Source organism: Uloborus diversus, chromosome 8 (genome assembly GCF_026930045.1).
Source record: "Uloborus diversus isolate 005 chromosome 8, Udiv.v.3.1, whole genome shotgun sequence".
Taxonomy (NCBI): Eukaryota; Metazoa; Arthropoda; class Arachnida; order Araneae; family Uloboridae; genus Uloborus; species Uloborus diversus.
Window position 1 is genome coordinate 158,109,571 of NC_072738.1, and position 22,110 is coordinate 158,131,680.

Sequence of the window (22,110 nt, forward strand, 5' to 3'; positions counted from 1 at the left end):
AACGGTTGGAGACACTTGCAATAGAATATAGGCGTTCCATAATCAGCCGGCAAGAGATTGTACGAGCAAATAACACTGTTAAACTATGAGTGGGGACGTTCGAAATAGAGAAATGGTGGGTCAAAGCTACCCTGACTGACAATAAGCATTTCATTGACTATCGAAACTTCCTGGCATCCGAAACTTCCAATACTCAAAATGTTCCAAATTTGTGACATTGTTTGCCATACTTACTCTTTAAAATGTACTTCCATGTACTTTCCAAACCTGCTGGAGTTGTCGTTCCGGACAGTCTTGGCGTTTCCGAAAGATTCCAGCAAGGGGTTGGCTTCCAAAATTTGTTCGGTAATGAGGTTACTTGGTGATTTGTTGACTGCAGCTAAGTACTGCATGATGAGCTTCGTGCTTTCGGTTTTTCCTGCGCCACTTTCACCGCTAAATTGAAACAGAATGCAGTTGTAAATGTGATACAAATCAAAGTTACAGCATAACAGAATTCATGTACAGTGTGGATCTGATAAGTTCGACAATGTTTCGGGTAATAGGGAAGGGTAATTGGCGCTGAGTTGAAGTGGGATACTTTCGTCAAGACCCTTAACCACGTCCGCAATCTTGGGGCTTAACCATGCTTTCTTCCTATGTCTACCTGTGGTGAAGTAGCGTGCTTTACTTCTTGAATGTGGTTTCTTTTCAACTCAGTGTTAATCCACAATCAAGAAGCACCACAATTAAGAAGCAAAACACGCTACTTCATTGTAGCAGACAGCAGACATCGGATGAAAGCTGCATTTAGCTCAAAGATAGCCCACGTGTAGCTACGACCTAGAGCTTTAACTTTCGTAGCCAGGGCATGATTAACACACTGTCTTGCAGGTCCGTGGTTTAAGGGGGGGGGGGGGAGAGGGTTTCGGGAAATTGGGACAGTTTGTGACAAAGGGGAGGATGGGGGTAACAAGAAATGTGGCATCACGCATTATTTCATAAGAATAGGTTAATAAAAAATGTCGTGACAGTGACAAAGAGAGGGGGTAGGGGTCATGGTGAAAGGTGACACTTTGGGACAAAAGAGGGGGTCAAAGAAGTTGGAAGAAGTGAAATTTATGGACAGACCCTCATGGGCAGGATTAAAGACACAAGAGCGGCTCCTGTTTAAGTGAAACTCATTAAAAGGGAACATCTCCAACTTTCGACCTCTACCGATGCATGGAAGCAATAGCCATCACCACCTACACAGTTTAGATATAGTTCTGAAGGAGAAGGAAAGTTTTGGCGAGCTCTAAACCCATACTATGGTCGTTCCGACCACAGGACTTCTGGACTCTCGCATTTAACGAGCTCGCACTTCATATGCACTTGGTGAGTTTTTGGGACGACTGGCATCGAGCTCAGTAACCTTCAGTCCCACGTCTAATACCCTACCGACCAGGGTATCTAGGAACCTAGTGTCAGAAGATATTGTAAATTTCGTGTTTTTCAACTGTGAACATAAACTAATAATAAGAGTAGACCGAGCTTTCGCAGACTTGCTGATGAAAAAATTGGTTCATGGATACATCATGTGACTGGTGGGAGGCTTTTCGAAAACTTTGGCAGCATGGTTGCTAGATGGCAACATTATCTATAGTTTGGCACTCGACATGTATTTTAAGACGGGATGTGTTCTCATTATAATTTTTTCCACGTGCAGAGATTGAACTGTTTTTCTTTTAGTTATGCATTATTTTGATATTAGTAATTAGTTTTTGATCACAGTTTTCAGTAACTTTTACTTCATTTGGAACTGCTACGTCAGCGTTGGCGTGAACGTAATGGCGTAAACGTTTTGCGTTAACGCAAAAATGTACTAATCGGTATCTTAAATTGAAATTGTAGGTAAAAATCTTACCGTTTGCCGATTCTTTTTGGGCGCTTGCATCTTTAATTGCTTAGAGAGTTATTGAAATTGACTAAAGAAAATGCGCAATACTATCTAAACGAAAAACTCACTATATTAACAAAATATTTACAACTTAGAATAACAAATTTACAAATCGAACTCCATAAAAGATCATTCTTCCGTGTTCCATCAATTCTATTTATTTCATTTCTCGCTGGCGTTGATCGTCTGCTACGATCAACGCCCGCTGTTGCTAGGATATCCACCAGTCACATGGTTTGGTTTATGAGCAGTAAAAGGGTTGCCATAGCTCGGTCTATTCTTATTATTAGTCTATGGCTGTGAATTTCGTTCCAGTGTAAGAAGTTTATTTCCAACTTAGCTTCATCACTCTTTGAGCGGACCTTACATAATTACAATGAGCAAAGCATTTAAAGAAACAACATACATGAGAAAAAGAAATAATGAATTGCTCATCGGGTCAAAAAGGCTCTAGTTCTTTCATAATGTCCTCTAAAATATTAGTCCAGTAAGCTCTTCCATTGTAAAAAAAAAAAAAAAAAATGAATCGGGGAAAAAAAAAAAATGAACGGGCTTCAGCAACAAATATTTCGATAATACGTTATCCAAGACACCACAATAAACCAGTTACTTCATGTAAGATCAAAAATTATGACCAGACTTACCTTATGACTACAACTTGGTTTTCATTATCTTTACTCATTTTGCCATAAGCAGAACTTCCGATGGCAAACAGGTGGCTGCAAAAAAAAAAAAAAAAGAAAAAAGAACCAGTAAATATCTCAAGTCATAAGTAGAGTACATGAAATTTTTTCCATTCATGTTTTTATGGCAGAAACATCGTTAAAAAATATAAATTCACGATTGATTACATACAAATTGAAACTGTTGCATGCCCAATAATTCGAAAGTAGAAATTCAGCGGTTAACCTCATTTACCGCTATATTTTACAATCAAGAGATGACATTTCTCGAAATGTTTAACTATAAAGTAATCACTTATTATGAAAAAAAAAATTTTTTTTTTTCAGTACGAAACATTTTCAACATTTCGTTCAATTAAAAAGAGTCTTAAAACATGCAAATAGCTTTCGATATGAACTACGCTTGCTAAATCCTACAAAACTAAAAAGTTAGAATGCAAAGAGCTTCTTTACTCTAAATTTATATTAGATGAACCATTTACATCAAGTATATGCGGTTTCAATACGTTTTAAATCATTTAATGACATAAAATATTGTTTTATAGTGTATATCATTCAAAATATTTTCATATTGAAGGAATAATCTTCAAATAATCATTTTATCTAAAAGTTTTACTTAGAGAGAGAGAAAAAAAAAAAACAAATGTGTACTGATATTTATATGAAATTTTCTTTTCAAAATGTCAATGATCGTTTCTATGCTTTCATAAACGAGCTATGATGCTCCTTTTCTTATTTTAAAATGTTAACGCCTGCAGCATACCGTAGCATATTCCTTAATCCAGAGTTGCCCAACCTACAACCCGCAAATCTGATCCGTGTGCCCCGTTGGTTTGCTCAATGTTACAAATCGAAAAGCACGATGAGTACAATGTCACAAATTTGGCACCAAGTATTCAGAAATTGGTTTCTGGAAAAAAAAGCCTTTAATAAATAAAGCATCAAGTAATGATAATAACAATTATTGATTTGTATTTTTTTCGTTTTCCATATTTTCCCATGTTATTGAAAAAATGCACAATTTTGAAATTTTACATGTGAGCTGCAAGAATGATTTCAATATGAGGTGCAGCATTTGGGTAGAAAATATTTGGGTGCCACTCTTTAAATCTATTGATTTGTACATGTTAATTGGAGAAAAAGGATTAGAAAGGATGAGACTGTCTTTTCTATTTGAAAGACTCACGACAGAAATGTGACAAGCCACAAGGAGAGACTTTTGGAACAAAATATATGTTTCTCATAGCTAAAACTGAATAAATATGACAATGGATGTATGTGATTTGAAAAAAAAAACATATCTGGTTTCAGTATAGCAGAACATAGAATGTATAATACCTTTGAAAATTTCTATAAATATTTTTTATAAGTTGGAAATTGGCCAACTGAAAATTCACATCATGTGTCTTATCGCATTCTTTCCCCGAGCCCTTCATTCCTAAAAAGAACTGGTTGCCGAAATGGAAAAAGCTGTCTTTTCCACTTTAAAAAGAGCTCGTGGTCAAACTGGAAGACTGCCTTTTACATTTAAAGAAAATACTCTTTTTTTTCACAAAAAATTTTTAAAAATAGAAAAAAAAAGAAAATAATAAGTAATAACACCGAAAAATTTTAAGAAAAAAATATGCTATATCAGGGGTTCTCAAACTGGGTGCCGTAAGAAGAGACAAGGGGTGCTGCGAAATGTCCACGGCAGGGGCGGATCTAGAGGGGGGGCATGGGGGCCATGGCCCCTCCGAAAACCTTGTGAATGTAGGAATTTTTTAAAAAGAAAAAAAAAGAAAATATTTTGAGGAAAATTTTAAAAATAACACATGAGTGTTACTTTAATAGACATTTTAGGTTTTAAATGTGAGAGAATTTACATCCCTTTTCTTGAAACAAAACTATTTTATTTCTAAAATTTTGCTTCATCGTATACATCATTTCTTGACGCAAACGATGGACAATCTTAGGACACTAGGACCATCTATGGATGCTGCTGTCCTCTGAGCACACCTATAGTTTACAAGATCAAAGAGAGCCTAAATTTGTGTTTTATGGCTTTAATTTTGAAACTTTTCTGGAGGAGTGCCCCTTATTCCCATGCTCCTCCACAAATGCCCCCAAAGATAACTAAAAACTGATGTCCATTTAAAGCAATAAATTATAAATAAAGAATTTTTTGGTATTAATCTTATCTTAAATTTTATAAATTCCCCCTATTTCTATTGTTATTTTTGAATTCTAACTTGGCATAAAAACTTGAAGACGGGTAGGGGCAGTATTTTTTCGGAAAAATCAATGATCTGGCACTGCTTGAAAAGTGACAGTTAGGACAAAAATCCAAAGAAAGTGAAAAAAATTCCAAATGGCTCCTCCCAAAATGATCGGCTAGATCAGCCACTGGTCCACGGTATCCACATACATGTTAGGTGGGTGTGCCAAATAAGACAATAAAGCCATCCGCCTATTCTTCAATTTAGCATAGTAAAAACTCGCTATATCGTGTCTTCATCGTCAACATCAAGTCTGACTTATGATTAGGCCTTTTCAACAAGCAGATTTTGATTACCAGGCAACAAACTATCTTATTTTCCGGTGGGTTTTTTGTTTCACTGTAGTTTCTGGCATGAAAAGTTGTTTATTGTTCTTGAAGCCTAATTTATGTAATTAACAAATTCAAAGGGAAAAATATCTTTGAACATTAGTTCTTGAACATTAGGGTGGCCTTATTTAGTGCTTTTACCTTATATAATAGAGATGGACTGGGGTGCCGCGAGAATATTAAATTTCGTCAAAAGGTGCCGTGAGTCCAAAAAGTTTGAGAACCTCTGCGCTATACTATAATTTCACTAATAAACTTAAAATGCATAGGGAAACGAGCTGATGTGTACATCACATGACATCCTTTTACGCCAATTTAATGTCATTTCCCCATTATTGGCAATTTTAATATGATTCAACTGTTTACTCTCAAAATATCACCAACAGTGGCCAAATTGAAACCAAATTTAAAATTTAAAAAAAATTGCCAAATTTTTCGCCAAGTTGGCGACAAAACTTGGCGACCAAAGGACTGGCGATATATCACCAAGTGATTGACAAATTATAACACCACTTGAGTTTACATCGAAATTAACAATGATTTCCCCCCAAAAAAGGGCAAAAGACACCTTTAAGAACATCCGAATGCAACCAAAAGGGAAGGTGCACAACTAGGCTCTACTAGGAGTCTACGTACCAAATTTCAACTTTCTAGGACATACCGTTTTTGAGTTATGCGAGATACATACACACATACGCACTTACATACGTACATACGGTCGTCACGAGAATATTCGTTGTAATTAACTCGGGGGTCGTCAAAAGGGATATTTCGGGTGTCTGTAGGTTCCTAGGCATATATCCACGTGTGGTCGGGTCGAAAAAAAGCCTTAACATTCATTCGGGGGTGAGAAAAGTGGAAATTAAGGCCGATTTTTGAGTGAAAATTTTTTCGCGAATAAAATAATTCCTTTTTTGTAAAAAGGAAGTAAAAAACATTATGAGCATCAAGGCCCTAAGTAAAAAATTCCAATTTGAGTCATTGCTATCATTACCAATATTGTTTACCTTTTAGCAGTAAAAAGACACCTACCTCACAAGCGACACCAAACTTTCTCCCCATTCACAGCCAAGGCATGACACACCAATACGACCGTAAGAGCGTGTTCACGACGCTGACCCCCTTAACCAACTGACCAAGAGAAGATTCAGAAACGAGACTTTTTACCACGAATACCGCATGAAATACTGAATACATAAACGCATTTTTCCTTTCACAAAAGGGAAGTTTAAGCATTGACGGCATAACTTTATGGCAGAATATTTTCGTCTTTAACACGTATAAAAGGCACGGGATCGTTTTCTTGCTTTTGAATCGGGAGTGGAAAAATATATGCGTCGCTTAACAATGAAACATTATGTCACTTTCTCAGCTGAAAAATCGGAAAAAGCTTATTTTTTTATCAATTCCGTTTTGAGTAATTTATTTATTGTATTTATTTATGTCTTTGCCTTTATGTTTTACGCATACACTATCAAAGTAAAATGTGTTATGCTTGTAAAACTCTTAAGCTAGATCTAAAGCTAGCTTTATAAAATGCATGAGGCAGTAAAAAGAAAAGGGATGTACTACCTGAAAGTAAAATTAGCGATTGCTAGATTTTTATTTTAAGATTGGTGAAGCCCTTTCTTCAAAAAAAAAAAGAGAGAGAGAGAAATGGGGGGGGGGGTCATTTTTTTTCAGTCTAACTTGAAGGGTTCTGTTTATGAGCTAAAATATTTTTATTTAATATAATAGCTTTTATGACGGTAAAAAGCTTATGTCTTCCTGTTTTGCGCAACATTTTTTCTCTTGGAGACAGGACTTTCTTATGACGGCAGTATTGATCAAGGTATTTTCAAAGAGGAAATTCGTATATATATATATATATATATATATATATATATATATATATATATATATATATATATATATATATATATACTTTAAACTTCAGAAAAAATTACCCCCCCCCCCCCAAGGATTTTTCCTCGCTACGCCACTGCTTGAATGCATCACCACAAAAAGGAGGCGCACAAGATAATTTTAAACAGTTGTATTGAAAACTGCAATCACCTTAAATCATAAGTTAGGTGGTTTTCTTTAAGAATATTTCTTTAAAAAAATCCTAAGAAAGCAGTAAATTTCATGCTTGCTCCAGAACAGCCTTGATTTAAAATTTTCATTATGATTACTTTAATATTGCTGTATGGTGACGAATTTTTATAACAATGGGTTTTATATTTAATCATTTAATGGGAAAGTTACATGAAACTTACTGTTTTCCATCATAACTTTTTGAAACTATGTGTTTTAGAAATAAATGATAGCCCATGTTGCTTCCTGATAATACAGCAACTTATGGTGAAAAAATGGTTAAAATCGGTCCAGTAGTTTTAAAGCTTTCCCCGGACATACATACTTACAGAGGTAGCCATTTACGAATATAAATTAGTTATTTTAATGATAACTCAACTCAAAATTTCAACGAAGAATAAATTAATTTTGATCAAGTAATGGTAAGTGTACCTTATTTATGATACACAAACCATAATTGTGTTTAGACAGTAATTCAGGACGTACCTCGGTGACACTGAATGGACCCCTTTTCCACGAAAACGGAAATATCACTCAGAGAAAAAAGTGAAAAAGAATAAATTTTACACTTACGGGGGTAGCGTTCCTAAAATCTGTCCTTCATACTTCTTTACCATTTCCAGGCCATATATATCAAACATTTTGTAGGGATTTACAGCAACCAATATACTACCAGTGTATGTCTGCAAAGAAAAGTTTGAACCAAGGAGTTAATTCAACGATTAGTATTTACTATGAAGTAGGTAAGAAATAATGAGAAAACAATATTTCCTATTTTTAGCGTATGTTACTGCCCTTAAGCCAGGGCTAGGGCAGAACTACATGACATTTACCAGGTAGCCTGGTTATTATTGGAGAAAAAGGATTCATCCCATCTCTATAATTGGGACTTGGTTGGTGATCAGACTAGTCTAGACATCCTGAATTTTCTTCAGAAACTTTTGCCCGTACACAGCATTCACTTCCAGTGAATTCCTTCACATGTCGGTGTTGAAAGCAATGAAAGAGCAGACTCCCTGCTAGTGAGGAGGGTGTGAGTCCTCCTGGTGAACTCAATTATTGCGAGATTTCCACCAAGGCAAAAATTGAGTTAAATAGAAAAGTGAAAACTCCTCCCACCCAATCATGGCACTTTGCAAAATGTCCGGGTGAATCCTTCAAACTCGGACGTAGATTACGCCAGACCGCCTACACCAGATTTTTAAGTGGCTACACGAGAGCCATCAGGTTTTGTGGTGGTCTCAAGACCTTTCCAGAATGTCACTGGTGTTCTGCTTGTGAGGCCTCACCAGCTCACATTTTGACTTGCTTGGATTTTACAAATAATGAGGTCCTTTGCTACCCACAATTTTTCCTGGACTTCCTGGAGATATTTGGATTTATGGGGATTATCTAGCCTTGCTAGACAATTTCGAGATAAGTAACAGCCCGGTTATCACATCCTTACACTGCAGTTTCGTTCTTACTAGAACGCTTCAGTCAGGAATAGTGAACAACCGAGCCGGAGGCAGATGTCATCTCATTGAAGCCGAGAGTGCCAACAAACTGGTAGTCGCGGACAGTCGCTGGTGAGATAAATTCACTTTATCTACCAGCTGGCACTCTCAGCTTCAATGAGATGACATCTGCCTCCGGCTCGGTTGTTCACTACTCCTGACTGAAGCGTTCTAATAAGAACGAAACTGCAGTCCCAGGATGCGATAACCGGGCTGTCTGGTATATGACATGTAAATATTTTCCTTATTATATTATGAAAGGATTCCGGGCTGTTGTGCCGTGGTCTGAGTGTATATTCTCCAAACGTTTCGGCTGCATCTGCGGCAGCCATCCTCAGTGGTTCCGAGTTCGTAACTTCCAGGGAAGAGACTTCTTGGCAACTGATGCAAGTGTCGAAGTGCTGTCAACATTTATAGGGCATGGGTCCTCTTGGTTCTGGACTGGGATTGGCTGGTGAACGTCTGTCTTCATCGCTTCCTGATTGGAGCTTAGGCTCTCCTTTTCCTGCTCGGGGATTGGCTGCTGGGGATTCAGCTGAAGTTCCGTCCTTGTTTCTGATTGGCTGGAGGTTCTTGTTGTTTTGATCCTTTTCAGTATCGGATGCCAGAGCTTGTTTATCTTTATTCCTTCTTCTTTTTTGTTGAAATTATTTGGATGTTTGAATATCTCGATGGCTTCTCTGTTCAATCTCGCATAATAATGGCAAGTCCTTGAAAGTATTTTTGTCTCTTTGAATTTGATGTCATGGTTCCCCTCACTAAAAGTGTGTTCTGCGACTGCTGACTTCTGAGTGTGGCCTAGTCGGCAATTTCTTTGATGTTCTTTGATTCTAGTGCTGACGCTTCTCTTAGTAGTTCCAATATAGGTAGATCCGCAGGAACAGGGAATCTTATAAACACCTGCGGCGGACAAGGGATCTCTTGCATCTTTCACAGATCGTAATAAGTCGCTGGTTCGGTGGGTGGGTTTGGAAACAGTCTTGATATTGTGGCGTCGCAGAAGTCTTTCGATTCTATCAGTGACGTCCTCAACGTAGGGGAGGTAGGCTGTGGACTTGATCGGATCTTCTTTAAGTGGCTGTTTTTCTATTTTGTGGTGGAAGGCTCTTTTGATCTCTTGCTTTGAAAAACCGTTGGCTTGGAAAACATTTGTGAGGTGGGAAATTTCATGCTCGATAGCAGTCGGTTCGCAGATTCTGTTGGCTCTCACGAATAAAGTTTTCATTACACCTCTCTTCTGTCGAGGATGGTGATTCGAGTCCTTGTGTAGATAGCGATCAGTATGTGTAGGTTTGCGATAAACACGATGGCCTAGGGATCCGTCATCTCTGCGACTGACCAAGACATCCAGGAAAGGCAACTTCCCGTCGTTTTCGGTTTCCATCGTAAATTGGATATTCTCATGTTGCGAACCGACTGCTATCGAGCATGAAATTTCCCACCTCACAAATGTTTTCCAAGCCAACGGTTTTTCAAAGCAAGAGATCAAAAGAGCCTTCCACCCCAAAATAAAAAAACAGCCACTTAAAGAAGATCCGATCAAGTCCACAGCCTACCTCCCCTACGTTGAGGACGTCACTGATAGAATCGAAAGACTTCTGCGACGCCACAATATCAAGACTGTTTTCAAACCCACCCACCGAACCAGCGACTTATTACGATCTGTGAAAGATGCAAGAGATCCCTTGTCCGCCGCAGGTGTTTACAAGATTCCCTGTTCCTGCGGATCTACCTATATTGGAACTACTAAGAGAAGCGTCAGCACTAGAATCAAAGAACATCAAAGAAATTGCCGACTAGGCCACACTCAGAAGTCAGCAGTCGCAGAACACACTTTTAGTGAGGGGAACCATGACATCAAATTCAAAGAGACAAAAATACCTTCAAGGACTTGCCATTATTATGCGAGATTGAACAGAGAAGCCATCGAGATATTCAAACATCCAAATAATTTCAACAAAAAAGAAGAAGGAATAAAGATAAACAAGCTCTGGCATCCGATACTGAAAAGGATCAAAACAACAAGAACCTCCAGCCAATCAGAAACAAGGACGGACCTTCAGCTGAATCCCCAGCAGCCAATCCCCGAGCAGGAAAAGGAGAGCCTAAGCTCCAATCAGGAAGCGATGAAGACAGACGTTCACCAGCCAATCCCAGTCCAGAACCAAGAGGACCCATGCCCTATAAATGTTGACAACACTTCGACACTTGCATCAGTTGCCAAGAAGTCTCTTCCCTGGAAGTTACGAACTCGGAACCACTGAGGGTGGCTGCCGCAGATGCAGCCGAAACGTTTGGAGAATATACACTCAGACCACGGCACAACAGCCCGGAATCCTTTCATAATATTGACACCGGCCGTAAAAGCCTTCACTCTTACATTTTCCTTATTGTTTAACTGAAAAAGCAACATGCATAAAGCTTGATCTGGTACATCCAGAAATGTACCGAACATTGCACTAATGATCTTAGCAGCAAGTTACCGCCCCTAAGCCAGGGTTAAGACAGGCAGAACTATATTCAGTATAACAGACAGCCCGGTTGTTACATTCAGAGACTGCAGTTCGTTCTTTCGTTCTTGTTAGAACTCTTAAGTCTGGATTAGTGAATAACCGAGCTGGAGGCAGATGTCATCTGATTGAAGCTGAAAGCGCCAGCAAACTGATAGATAAAGGAAATTTAATGAAAGGGGAGAGAAACTTTAAAGGAATTAAATGAGTCCATACTTTCTAAAGACCCTTTACATAGTTCTGCTGTATTTAATTTGCGTGTTCAGTTCCGGACATTGTTCGCAGTTGCGTCGTTTCTGATTGTTTATTTATTCCTTCATCTTTTAGAAACATATTTAAGTTTGAAGAGTTTTACTAATGACCCTTCTGATGCGGTACTAGTACATTTATTAATCCGTTGAAATCATTTCATGCACTGTGGTTGGCTTAGAAATTTTTGCAAATGCATCAAAACAGTTCCTCGTGGCGTCATGAGGAGGGGGGGGGGTCCCCGAACCTAATTTTTTTGGAGGGAGGAATTCTTAGTACTCCGAATACCACCAAATAATCAAATAATAAACCAAAAGATAAATGCATAAAGAGGAACTGAAAAAAAGGAAGAAAACGTATGCATGCATAAAATACCCAAATTGAATGAGAAAAGGGGACAGAAATCATTAAAAACAGATTTAAAAAAAAAAAAAAACATAAGATTGCAATAATGTCTGTCTCCAAATTTTTCGGATCGAAGTCAAAACTTGTCGAGAAGTAAGAAAAAAAATGAAGGTCACAGTGGCCTCTCTGGTTATGAGTCAGCTGTGAATAAGTCCCTGTAGAGTAAAACTCTATTATCAGCGGAAAAGGGTGGCACGGTAACAGCGGATAAGCAAAATCGCAGATAATCCGCAAATTCGGCAAGAACTATGCTGCTAATGCATACAATAGCTAAAAGTTCAATAATACCCGCATGCAATTAAACTACAGCTGAAACGAGAAGGCTAAAAAAAATCGCTCATTATTGTAAAAGTACACCAGGGGTGCAAGTGGACTTAAGTAAAATTTTCTGAAGACTGAAATTTTCAGAAGTTTGCCCCCCCCCCCCCTTTTACTCTATTCCCCGTAAAAACTGCTCAATTATGCTTGCAAAAATCATTTTTTAGTTTTTTTTTTCCCCAATATAATTTCTTAGTTTATAATGTTGCCGACCAAAATTTACAGAAACGGCAACCCAAAATTTTCGAAAATGTCGGATCACAAACGCCCCTTTTGCACAAAAACGTATAGGCAAGGGGAGAGGAAATCTTTCAAGACTGGTCTGGACACCTGTTCACGCAAGAAATTAGTGTAGATCTAAAAATTAGTAAGTAGGGTATATCTAAAAATCAGTCAGTAAGGGTAGATCTAAAAATCAGTCAGTAAGAGTAGATCTAAAAATCATTTTGCAGTGTAGATGTGCAGCAGTAAGTAGCGTATATTTAAAAATCAAGTTTCAGTTAGTCAGGTTTCGGTGACTTTGGAAAGTTTGCTGTCACTGGAAGAAGAAAGGGGAGAAAGAAGTAAGAATGCTCAAAAATATATTTTGCACTGGTTCAGTTAAAATGTGCGCATTTATTTACATTCAGTTAATCATCACGTTTTTTTTTTTTTTTTTTTTTGAAAGTGTAAAAGGCCATGGATAAGCCGCCAGCGGATAATCAGGAGTTGACTGCAATTCCTGTTTCTGACTTATGGAGGACAGTTTTGTACTTTCTAAACAAATTGCTGATCATGTCTCTCAAGCTTTAAATTCCCCTAAGGAACTCATTCATTGATTTTAATACGACATCATTGAATAACTAAGTTCACTTTACTATGAGTAGTGCTCTAAATCTATTGTCCGTTTTTCAGGAGAGGGCACTTGACTCCTCCCTCGTCACGTGGTATCCAATGCTTCTATTTCGCTGTTTTTGGCAGAAGGAATATTCGGTTCATTGCATTTTGTCGTAAAAGAAGTGGTTTTTAAAATGTAAGAATAACTAAAATAACATCAGACAAGTGAAACAAGTGATGTAAAGGACACTAAGACTTTTTTCACATTAAAATGCAAGCCCAAGTTAAGGATGTCTGGTTTTGTCTCCTTTAGAAGCGTGTGTATTGCTTACCGATCACCCCCGCTTAAAATGGAACCCTGCGTTGGCGAAAAAGGCGTGGCGAAGTGTCTTCCCGTAAAAAAAGGTCAATACTGTTCGAGCTTTGATATCAATAGGCAGCTCGTTCAAGTTTTTTTTTTCTATAATTCAACTGTGACAGACTAATAGTTCTGATTTTTTTAGCCTTTTCATTATTTATAAACACATTTTAAGTCATTGTTACGGTTTCTCATCAAAATTTCGAAAAAAAAAAAAAAAAAAAAACTATTCTTGCGAAGAATTATTGAAAACACAAAAATTAATCAGTGCCTATGACAGCCGATCTCCTTTCAAATTTTCAAGAGTAGTAATATCAGCTTAAAAAATGTTCTTTCAGAAAAATATATGCGAATCTTTTTTTAGAGCGTGATGTTATTTGGAAAACATCACCAAACGATGAACACAAAAAATAATTACCAGTCACACAAATACATCCATGCCAACATTTATACAGGAAATCACCGACAAACGTCATCAGAAAATATCTATAAACATCACGTAACAGAAAATAGGGGGGGGGGATGTCTTTATGCAATAGACATTCATTTAGTCACGTGCGCCCCAACATAGCTTGTTGCGAGTATTACATCGGTTATATTTGACAGTTATTAATGGTTACAGTTACACAATTATTCGTGGACACCATAATGGCTTAATTGAAAAAGTGCAGTAGAACAAAACATACAGAAACGAAAAAAAAAACCCTAATTGAATTAAAAAAAATAAAGAACACCAGCTATGGCGTGCTCTGTTCTTCTAATTGGCCCATCAATAGAACAGGAAAAGGAAAAAAGTGTCAGGTAAATGCGTTTAATTTCTGCAAAAGTGGTCATCATTTTACCCTCGTAATAAAAACTCGCGTGCAGCCAAAACGCCCAAGATGGAATTTATGAGCAAAAAAGCTACGGAAGACTCGGGAAATTAAGCAGCAGAAGAGTAAAATCAGTAGTTTTTCAAAGCTTAACTTACGTATATCATTTCCTTGTCGTAACGGATCTTTAAGTTCCATAATAAAGAAGCTTCATTCAGGTCTCTAAAATAGATGAAAATGAATTAATCAAAAATAATCAAAGAATAATTCATATACATATTGCGCATTTTGATAAAGCTTTACACACGTAAAATATCATTGAGTTTACGCAAGAGGCTTTTTATTTCCTTTTACAAAAAAGGAAGTATTGTATTCGCGAAAAAATTTTCCCCCAAAAATCAGCCTTAATTTCCATTTTGCTCACCCTCAAATGAACGTTGAGTTTTTTTTTTTTTTTTTTTTTTTTTCAACCTGACCACACGTGGATATGTGCCTTGGAACGTACAGATACCCGAAATATCCATTTTGACGATCCCCGAGTTAATTACAACGAATTTTCTCGTGACGTCTGTATGTACATGCGTACGTGCGTATGTGTGTATGTATGTCGCATAACTCATGAACGAAATGTCCTAGAAAATTGAAATTTGGTACATAGACTCTTAGTGGGGTCTAGTTGTGCACCTCCGTTTTTGGTTGCATTCGGATGCTCCAAAGGGGGCCCCTTTTTGGAGAGAAATCATTGTTAATTTCGATGCAAACTCAAGTGGTGTTATAATTTAGCGGACACTTGGCGATATATGGCCAGTCTTTTGGTCGCCAAATTTTGTCGCCAACTTGGCGTCAAATTTGGCAATTTTTTTTATTATTTTTTTTTTAAATCTGGTTTTAATTTGGCCACTGTTGGTGATATTTAGAGAGTTATAAACTCAATGTTATAATTTGGCGGACACTTGGTGATGTATCGCCAGTCTTTTGGTCGCCAAGTTGGAGACAAATATGGTGATTTTTTAAAAAAATCTGTTTTAATTAGGCCACTATTGGTGATATTTAGAGAGTAAACTATTGAATCATATTAAAACTGCCAATAATGAGAAAATGACATTAAATTGGAATAAAAGGAAGTCATGTGATGCACACATCACCTATTTATTTTTTTTTCGAGCAAAATAGATTTTTGTAAACGGTAAGGTCTGAAACTGCACAAATTTAAATCGCAAAACATTTCATTTAAATGTCAAAAATATCACATCAAAAACATACTGACATACAAAAATGCAAGTCTCGCTTCCATCGTAAAAATATGTGAGGCATCACACTTAACCAAGTCAGTTGTTTTAGTTGGTATATTTGGAAGTACCTATTTGACAATTTTATCTTAAATAGCTTCCTTTTTAGTTGCCTTGCAACATTTATAGGGACTATATCACTGTTTAGACATCTTTATTTCTGAAATGAATCAAGTGATTTCGCAGTTGCATGAGAACTTGCGAATATTAATAACCGCGATCTGAGCACTGTATTTGTGCTTGTTTATACAAGTTGCATAATCTAAGTCAGATAGCATTATATTATATTAACAGTACGCTAAACAGTAAGTTATTCTACATTTATCTATTTTGCGCGCACTCTTATGAAGAAATAACGTTGAAAATCTGTGTAAACAACATTAACTTTAAAAAAAAAGAAAAAAAGAGTTAACTGAAGATGAAAATTGCAAGATGGCATAACAGACTGGATTGCATACTATTTCATTATAATGACATGACTCTTGAAACATTTTTAGTTCGGCTTTCGGGTGGCAATGCTTTTGAGTCACTCTACTAGAATAGTACAACTACTGCTTAATAAAACATATATGTCAAAACTTACGGATTTAAAATACATCAAGTATATTTTTAAAAAATAAAATTGCGCTATACATGTATTTCAAAGTATTATGTTGAACGTATGGAAGGAAAAACATTGGTAATAAATTTAGAAAATTCATTAAAGAATACTTACATCAATTCTATCATATCCTCGAATCCATTAGGGCCTAAATCTTGTCTTTTCCTTACACTCTCTAAATTGTGTAAAGTAAAATTTTGTGGCTGAAAAAAAAAGAAAAAATAATTAAGTTAAACTAAAACGCAAAGTAGCTAAAACCGTAAAAGTTGAAACAAGAGTAAAATTTCATGCTTATTAGTGAACCTCCTGGAAATCACTTAAGAGTGGTATAAGTTTCAGCAGGACAAGGATTACCACTTGGGGACATAATTGTTTTTCCCACAAAAATACGAATCGCCGGACAAAACCATAAAGATTAAATTTGTTTCCTTTATTTTTTTTCTCATTAACATTTGTATACATGATTCTACAGTCACTTGTGGGATAATTGGACTAAATTTTTCCTTACATTTTTATACACACACAAATTTTTTGGAGATAAAAGTTTGAAGAATTGCCAAAGTAGTAGTCGAATATGGGTCATCCTCCAGAAAACGTAATTTTTAAACGCAAATATTTTTTCAATTTCGAAACCTTTTGTTTTGTTTTCTTTTTTTTCCATTCTTACATGAAAGTGTTACCTACTAGAAGTAACTATAAACAATGGACCAGCTAAGTTCCAATTATTTTTCTCATGAATAAAAAAAATTAAAAAATGCCTTGTTCACGGAAATAAAAAAGGAAAAAAAAAACTTTGAATATTTAAAAATCGAGGCGAATTTAATATCAAAGTAGTAATTTTGTTAATTGTGCAAACAATCAGCTGTTTTACTGATTAGTGGGAATATAGTATTAAGCTCTCTTAGTTAAAGTAAGGCTTAATTAGTCGTTTCAAAATGTTAACAAATATTATTTTGTAAATTTGAGGATATACTGGCAATTTAAAATTTTGGTAGAATGCATATTATTGATGTATTTCCCCTCCATCATTTATTTTCACCTCAGAAATAATGACATTGATAAGGTCTGTCACGGAGGTGAGATTCACGGAGGTGAAGATCTTTCCATTAATATAGGCCTAGTAGTTACATTTTTCATGGAAATATTTTTTTTTTTTGTCGTTGCTACCATCTGCACATGTTAAGCATATGAAAACATATTCACTTCTTTTTTTACATTAATTTACATCCCTGAAATTCAAGTTCACGGATGTGAGAAGTCCGAATAACCACACTAAGTTTTTAAAGCAAAATCTATCTTCTTGTTTTTCGACAAAAATCTCACAACTTCAACTATCGCTCAAAATAAACAAGGGGGCTCCTTTCTATCGTGGAAAATGAAATTTGATGTCATTACTCCCACGTGTTGATGAGAAATGGCATTTTGTGTTTAGGTAACGGAGGTGAGAATTTATTGAGTGACATGGCTCCTTGTCCTTCTAAAACGAACTAAAACGCAATATTACAAAATTAAATATACTTAAAATATTCGTATTTGGGACACTTGTGAAAGGAATAATTAAAAAATAATTATATACTTTTAATTAAACAAGTTATTAAGCAACATAGAGAGTCACACAAGGTGTGTGACGTGTCGCGAAGATGAGAATTCACATGTTGTGAACCAAAAATATACTAAAAAAAATATTATTAAACAAACTGTTGGCAGGTTTAAATCGAAACATTTTTGATGAAAATAAAAATTATTGTTAAACTAGCTGTACCCGACGCGCGTTGCTACGCCAACAAAAAAAATACATCAGTATACTGATTTTCATGACAATCGGTTGAACGGGGCAGAAGTTGCTACTCTGCAGTGCCACCTGGTGGCGAGTGGCTTCAATGAGCATATTATGCACCTTCTCCGTGGAAATATATATATATATATATATATATATATATATATATATATATATATATATATATATATATATATATATATATATATATATATATATATATAGCAATTTTCATAATAATCGGTCCAGGTATCAAGTGAAGCCGTGACTGTACTCAAATTTTGTACTCACGCAGTTTGCAAGATCAATCAATCGCTAAAAATATCAAATAGAAAAAGTTTTAAATCCCCCCGTTGCATGAAAAGCCATAAAACAATAAAGAAAGAATTTATTTGTTCAAACTCAAGAAAAATGGCAACAGCTAACTTCTTATCAATGAGAGCTTTCACGCGAATTAATTTCTGCAGCCGATAATTTTATTCGCATTTATCCAACGGATTGTGATTTAAATTGGAATAAAAAAGGAACTATCGATCGGATTTTTTTCGAACTGGTCTATAAACATTCCCAGTACCAAAAATAACAAACGGTGAAAGTTTCAGCCAAATCTGCCGGGTAGTTTTTGAGTTCATGGATGACATACAGACTAACATTCATTTATATATATATATAGATGAATAGTTTCTTAAAGTTTTTACTGTAAAAGGCATGTGACAGAAAAGTTACACTTTTTGAAGAATGACCCATATACAATAGTTGCGAGTGGCTAGTATCTGCCGAAGTAGTAGCCGAAGTCCCTTTACTGGAATAATTTTTTGAGCAAGAAACTTTTTCCAATAATTTTCTTTTAACTGCAATTTTTTAAATGAAGAAATTGACCTGCCACGTGCGACAAAATTTTAGTCATCAGTCTTACATATCACAATTCTAGCAAATCCGGTAGCAGAGATTGATTCAGCAATCTGCGACGCGGATCAAAAATCAAAAAATAGTTTGCAACATAAACCGACTTTAGATTAATCGTAGAACTTAAATCGTCACCCAGAAATGCTAAAAAATAAGGTGTTAATACAAGTACGTGCTACCTGTGGATCAAATCCCAGGAAATCCGGTACCAGTCCCCATGAACTGAAATTTAAGTTCTTTTTTCCATCAAAAATTTTAAGCTTTTTTTCTCTCCCGACTAAGAAATAGTCTGCAGACTTTCTCAAGAAACCACGACGCACGTCTAACGGACTAGTAAAATCTCCTACGAATCGGTAAAAATGTTGATGAAAATTGTTGCTAAAAATGTTGTTGCTAAAAATGTTGTTAATCGTCATATCGTTATTAAAATTGTTAATACGGGAATGTGGGGCAAAGTGAAATAGTTAAGATGACTAAGCTTCTTCAAATTGAACAAATTGGAAATTTTTCTTGAAAGTTACATTACATAAAGAAAGAACATTGTATTTAATAATAAAACTTGCATTAAACTAGTATTTTTTACTTTTGGCAGTAAATTTTAGCTTTACAAAAAATGAAACATTTTCACTTTTTTTCATTGGGCAAAGTGAAAAATGAAATATTTTTTCTAATCTATTAAACTAAAAAATATATTGTTGATCAAATGAATCAAAAAATAAAAGGTTGAATGAACTAATGAATAGAAACTGAAAAAAATAAACAATAATGAAATAAATACATTAATTAATGTATGAGGACAAATAAATGAATGAGTAAAAATAAATGACAAATAAATGCATAAGACAATTAGTGAATGAATGAATAAGTCAATTATTAAATTGAGGCATATTGATAAAGTAATTAATAAACAATACGTAAGAGTTTTATCAAATGATTGAATAATTAAACGAAAGTAACACTTTCACTTCGCTATGCATATACTTGTCTAATTGTAATAAATATTTAAAATACAAATAAGCTTAATATTAACTAAATAAATACTGCATCGAATATTAGAAGGTCTCAATTAATTTTTCAAATGTTAATTACAAGAGCTTTATCATTTAAACATACCAAAAATAATTTTCGGCTAGCAACAAAATATTACGATATGAGTATCAATCTCTGAAAGTTGCTTGTATTAGCTATCATATTCTATGATTTTCAGAGATAACTTTTTCTTGAATGGAATATAGACTATACGTGTTACTACATAGTTAAAATATTACTAGACAGGTGGCGCTAATAGCAGAGTAAATGTTTCACCATTTCACTTTGTGCCATATTCACCTACATACAGTAAACTCCGGATTATCCGCGGGTGGCCCGATAACCGCGAATAAGCGAAAATTGCGGATAATCCGAACAATGGGTAAAAATCAATACTACTGTATACAACAGCTAAAAAATATGAATAAAACTCAAACATACATTTAAGCTATAGCTAAAAACTACGCTACATCGTATCCACTAACAATAAATGTAAAAACATACGCATTTAAAGCTAAAAACGAACAGTAACACAATCATAAGTTTAAAAAAAATTTAATGACCGTTAAAAAAATTAGTAAAACAAATTGTGAAAACACCCGCGTATAATCCGACCGCTGATAATCCGGAGTTTACTGTACTTTGCTTTCCTGCTCATTATGTTTAGTGTTGGTTTCAAAAAGAAACTAATAAATAGTGAGTCGTTAAACAGACAATCAGGCATTTTGTCCTGCACTTGGCCATCTCTAAATTTCCTTTCTAAAGAAATATTTAAAAAAAATGTAATCGACAAATTTTTTTGTGACTAAAAAACACAAATAACATGCATATTTTCTATTGTAAAAATATCTGGTTTACTTCACATTTGGAAATTAAATGCAAGCAGTCACGTGCAAGGTGCACGGAAAATGTTTGTTTTTACGTGGTATGTCCACGGTCAAGGCAAAGATTCAGAGTTCATCGATTTTTTATTTTTCGTTTCAGACATTGCAGTGTAGAACATATAAATAGGTTGAGCAAATCAAGGGCATTATAGAAAACATTTTATGCAATGAAGCGTCAGTACATTTTACAAAATAAGTGTGTAGTTACATCAATGTTTCGCCAAGAAATCGGTTAAATCTAGCAAAATTCAACTGCAACTATTTCATTGGCGATGAGTTTCACCAATGTAATGCTGCAGTTACAAACCGGTGACCACCAAAATCCCCATTGCATTGATCGAACTCATCACCAATAAGCTAGTTGCAACCATCGTATTGGTGATACGTTTTGCCAATGTAATGGCTCTTTTACAAACTGTTGACCACATTGGTTAACACCATTGGTTAAACTTATCACCAATAAGATGGTTGCAACCATCTTATTGGTGATAAGTTTTGCCAATATATTGCTGCTTTTACTAACTGATGACCATCAAAAGCACAATTATATTGGTCAAACTTATCATCAATAAAATGGTTGCCGCTAAACTTTGTTAAAATACTTATTTCTTGGTGGAACATCGACCTTATTTTTTACGAATGTCAAAGAAAAAGCAGAAAGACATTGAAAATGTTCGAACTTACCTTTCCACTGATAAGTGCCTGTACAGTAATGACTTGGGCAGGCTTTGAAAAATCCGCCACTTCTCCGGGCAAAAGATATCCGATGCCCGGATCGAACCACACCAAGTCTCCCTGGAAAAGAAGAAAAATTACATCAGGAGACACATTTTGCGAAACATAATGGATACAGTCAAAAAATAAGTAAATAAACCGCTGAAAAAGTACAAAAAATCGAAAAAAAAAGTATCCCTATTTTTTGGTCGGAATCAGATCGAAAACCACACTTAACATTTTCTGGATCTAGCCAAGACGTTCTGCTTGTTTGGGAATCACCAAATGCTGATGGTTTGGAAAAACTTTAGTACAAAGCAGGCAAAGATACCAAACATTTTGCCATTCTTGCCAAAGAGGTCGATTCAGGTTTCACCAATTTCTAAAAAAATTGGCAATACTCGAACTACTACTAACCGTGTTCTAACCGATTGGTTAGATCCCAGAAAACTTTTGATCCAGCACTCACAGAGGTATTGACTTAGAATGGGAACTTAGAGGACGATGTGACCGCAACAGGTTTAACGTGCACCAGTCACCATTAGCGAACCGGCTACCTCAAAACGGCTCATAGCGTGATCGACCAAGCCGTAAGCCCATGATTTTGCTCCCTTCAGTTGTCGCAGACGAAAACTCTGATTCACGGCATAACATTATGAACCAACAAAAAATGTTCCTTTGG

The 22,110-nt window shown here is 35.7% G+C and overlaps 1 protein-coding gene across 1 annotated transcript in view; it reads right to left on the bottom strand.

Annotated features, from left to right (window-relative positions):
• Nucleotides 1-22,000, bottom strand: part of LOC129228703 (unconventional myosin-XV-like) — a 261,173-nt gene extending 239,173 nt beyond the window's left edge. Inside the window, exons 1-7 of the mRNA XM_054863387.1 lie at nucleotides 21,986-22,000; nucleotides 21,399-21,509; nucleotides 16,233-16,321; nucleotides 14,387-14,450; nucleotides 7,838-7,947; nucleotides 2,563-2,637; nucleotides 235-435 (exon numbers count right to left, since the gene is read on the bottom strand). Coding sequence (XP_054719362.1) covers nucleotides 235-435; nucleotides 2,563-2,637; nucleotides 7,838-7,947; nucleotides 14,387-14,450; nucleotides 16,233-16,321; nucleotides 21,399-21,509; nucleotides 21,986-22,000 — 665 coding nt within the window. The remainder of the gene's footprint in view (nucleotides 1-234; nucleotides 436-2,562; nucleotides 2,638-7,837; nucleotides 7,948-14,386; nucleotides 14,451-16,232; nucleotides 16,322-21,398; nucleotides 21,510-21,985) is intronic.
• Between the last annotated feature and the right edge of the window lie 110 nt (nucleotides 22,001-22,110).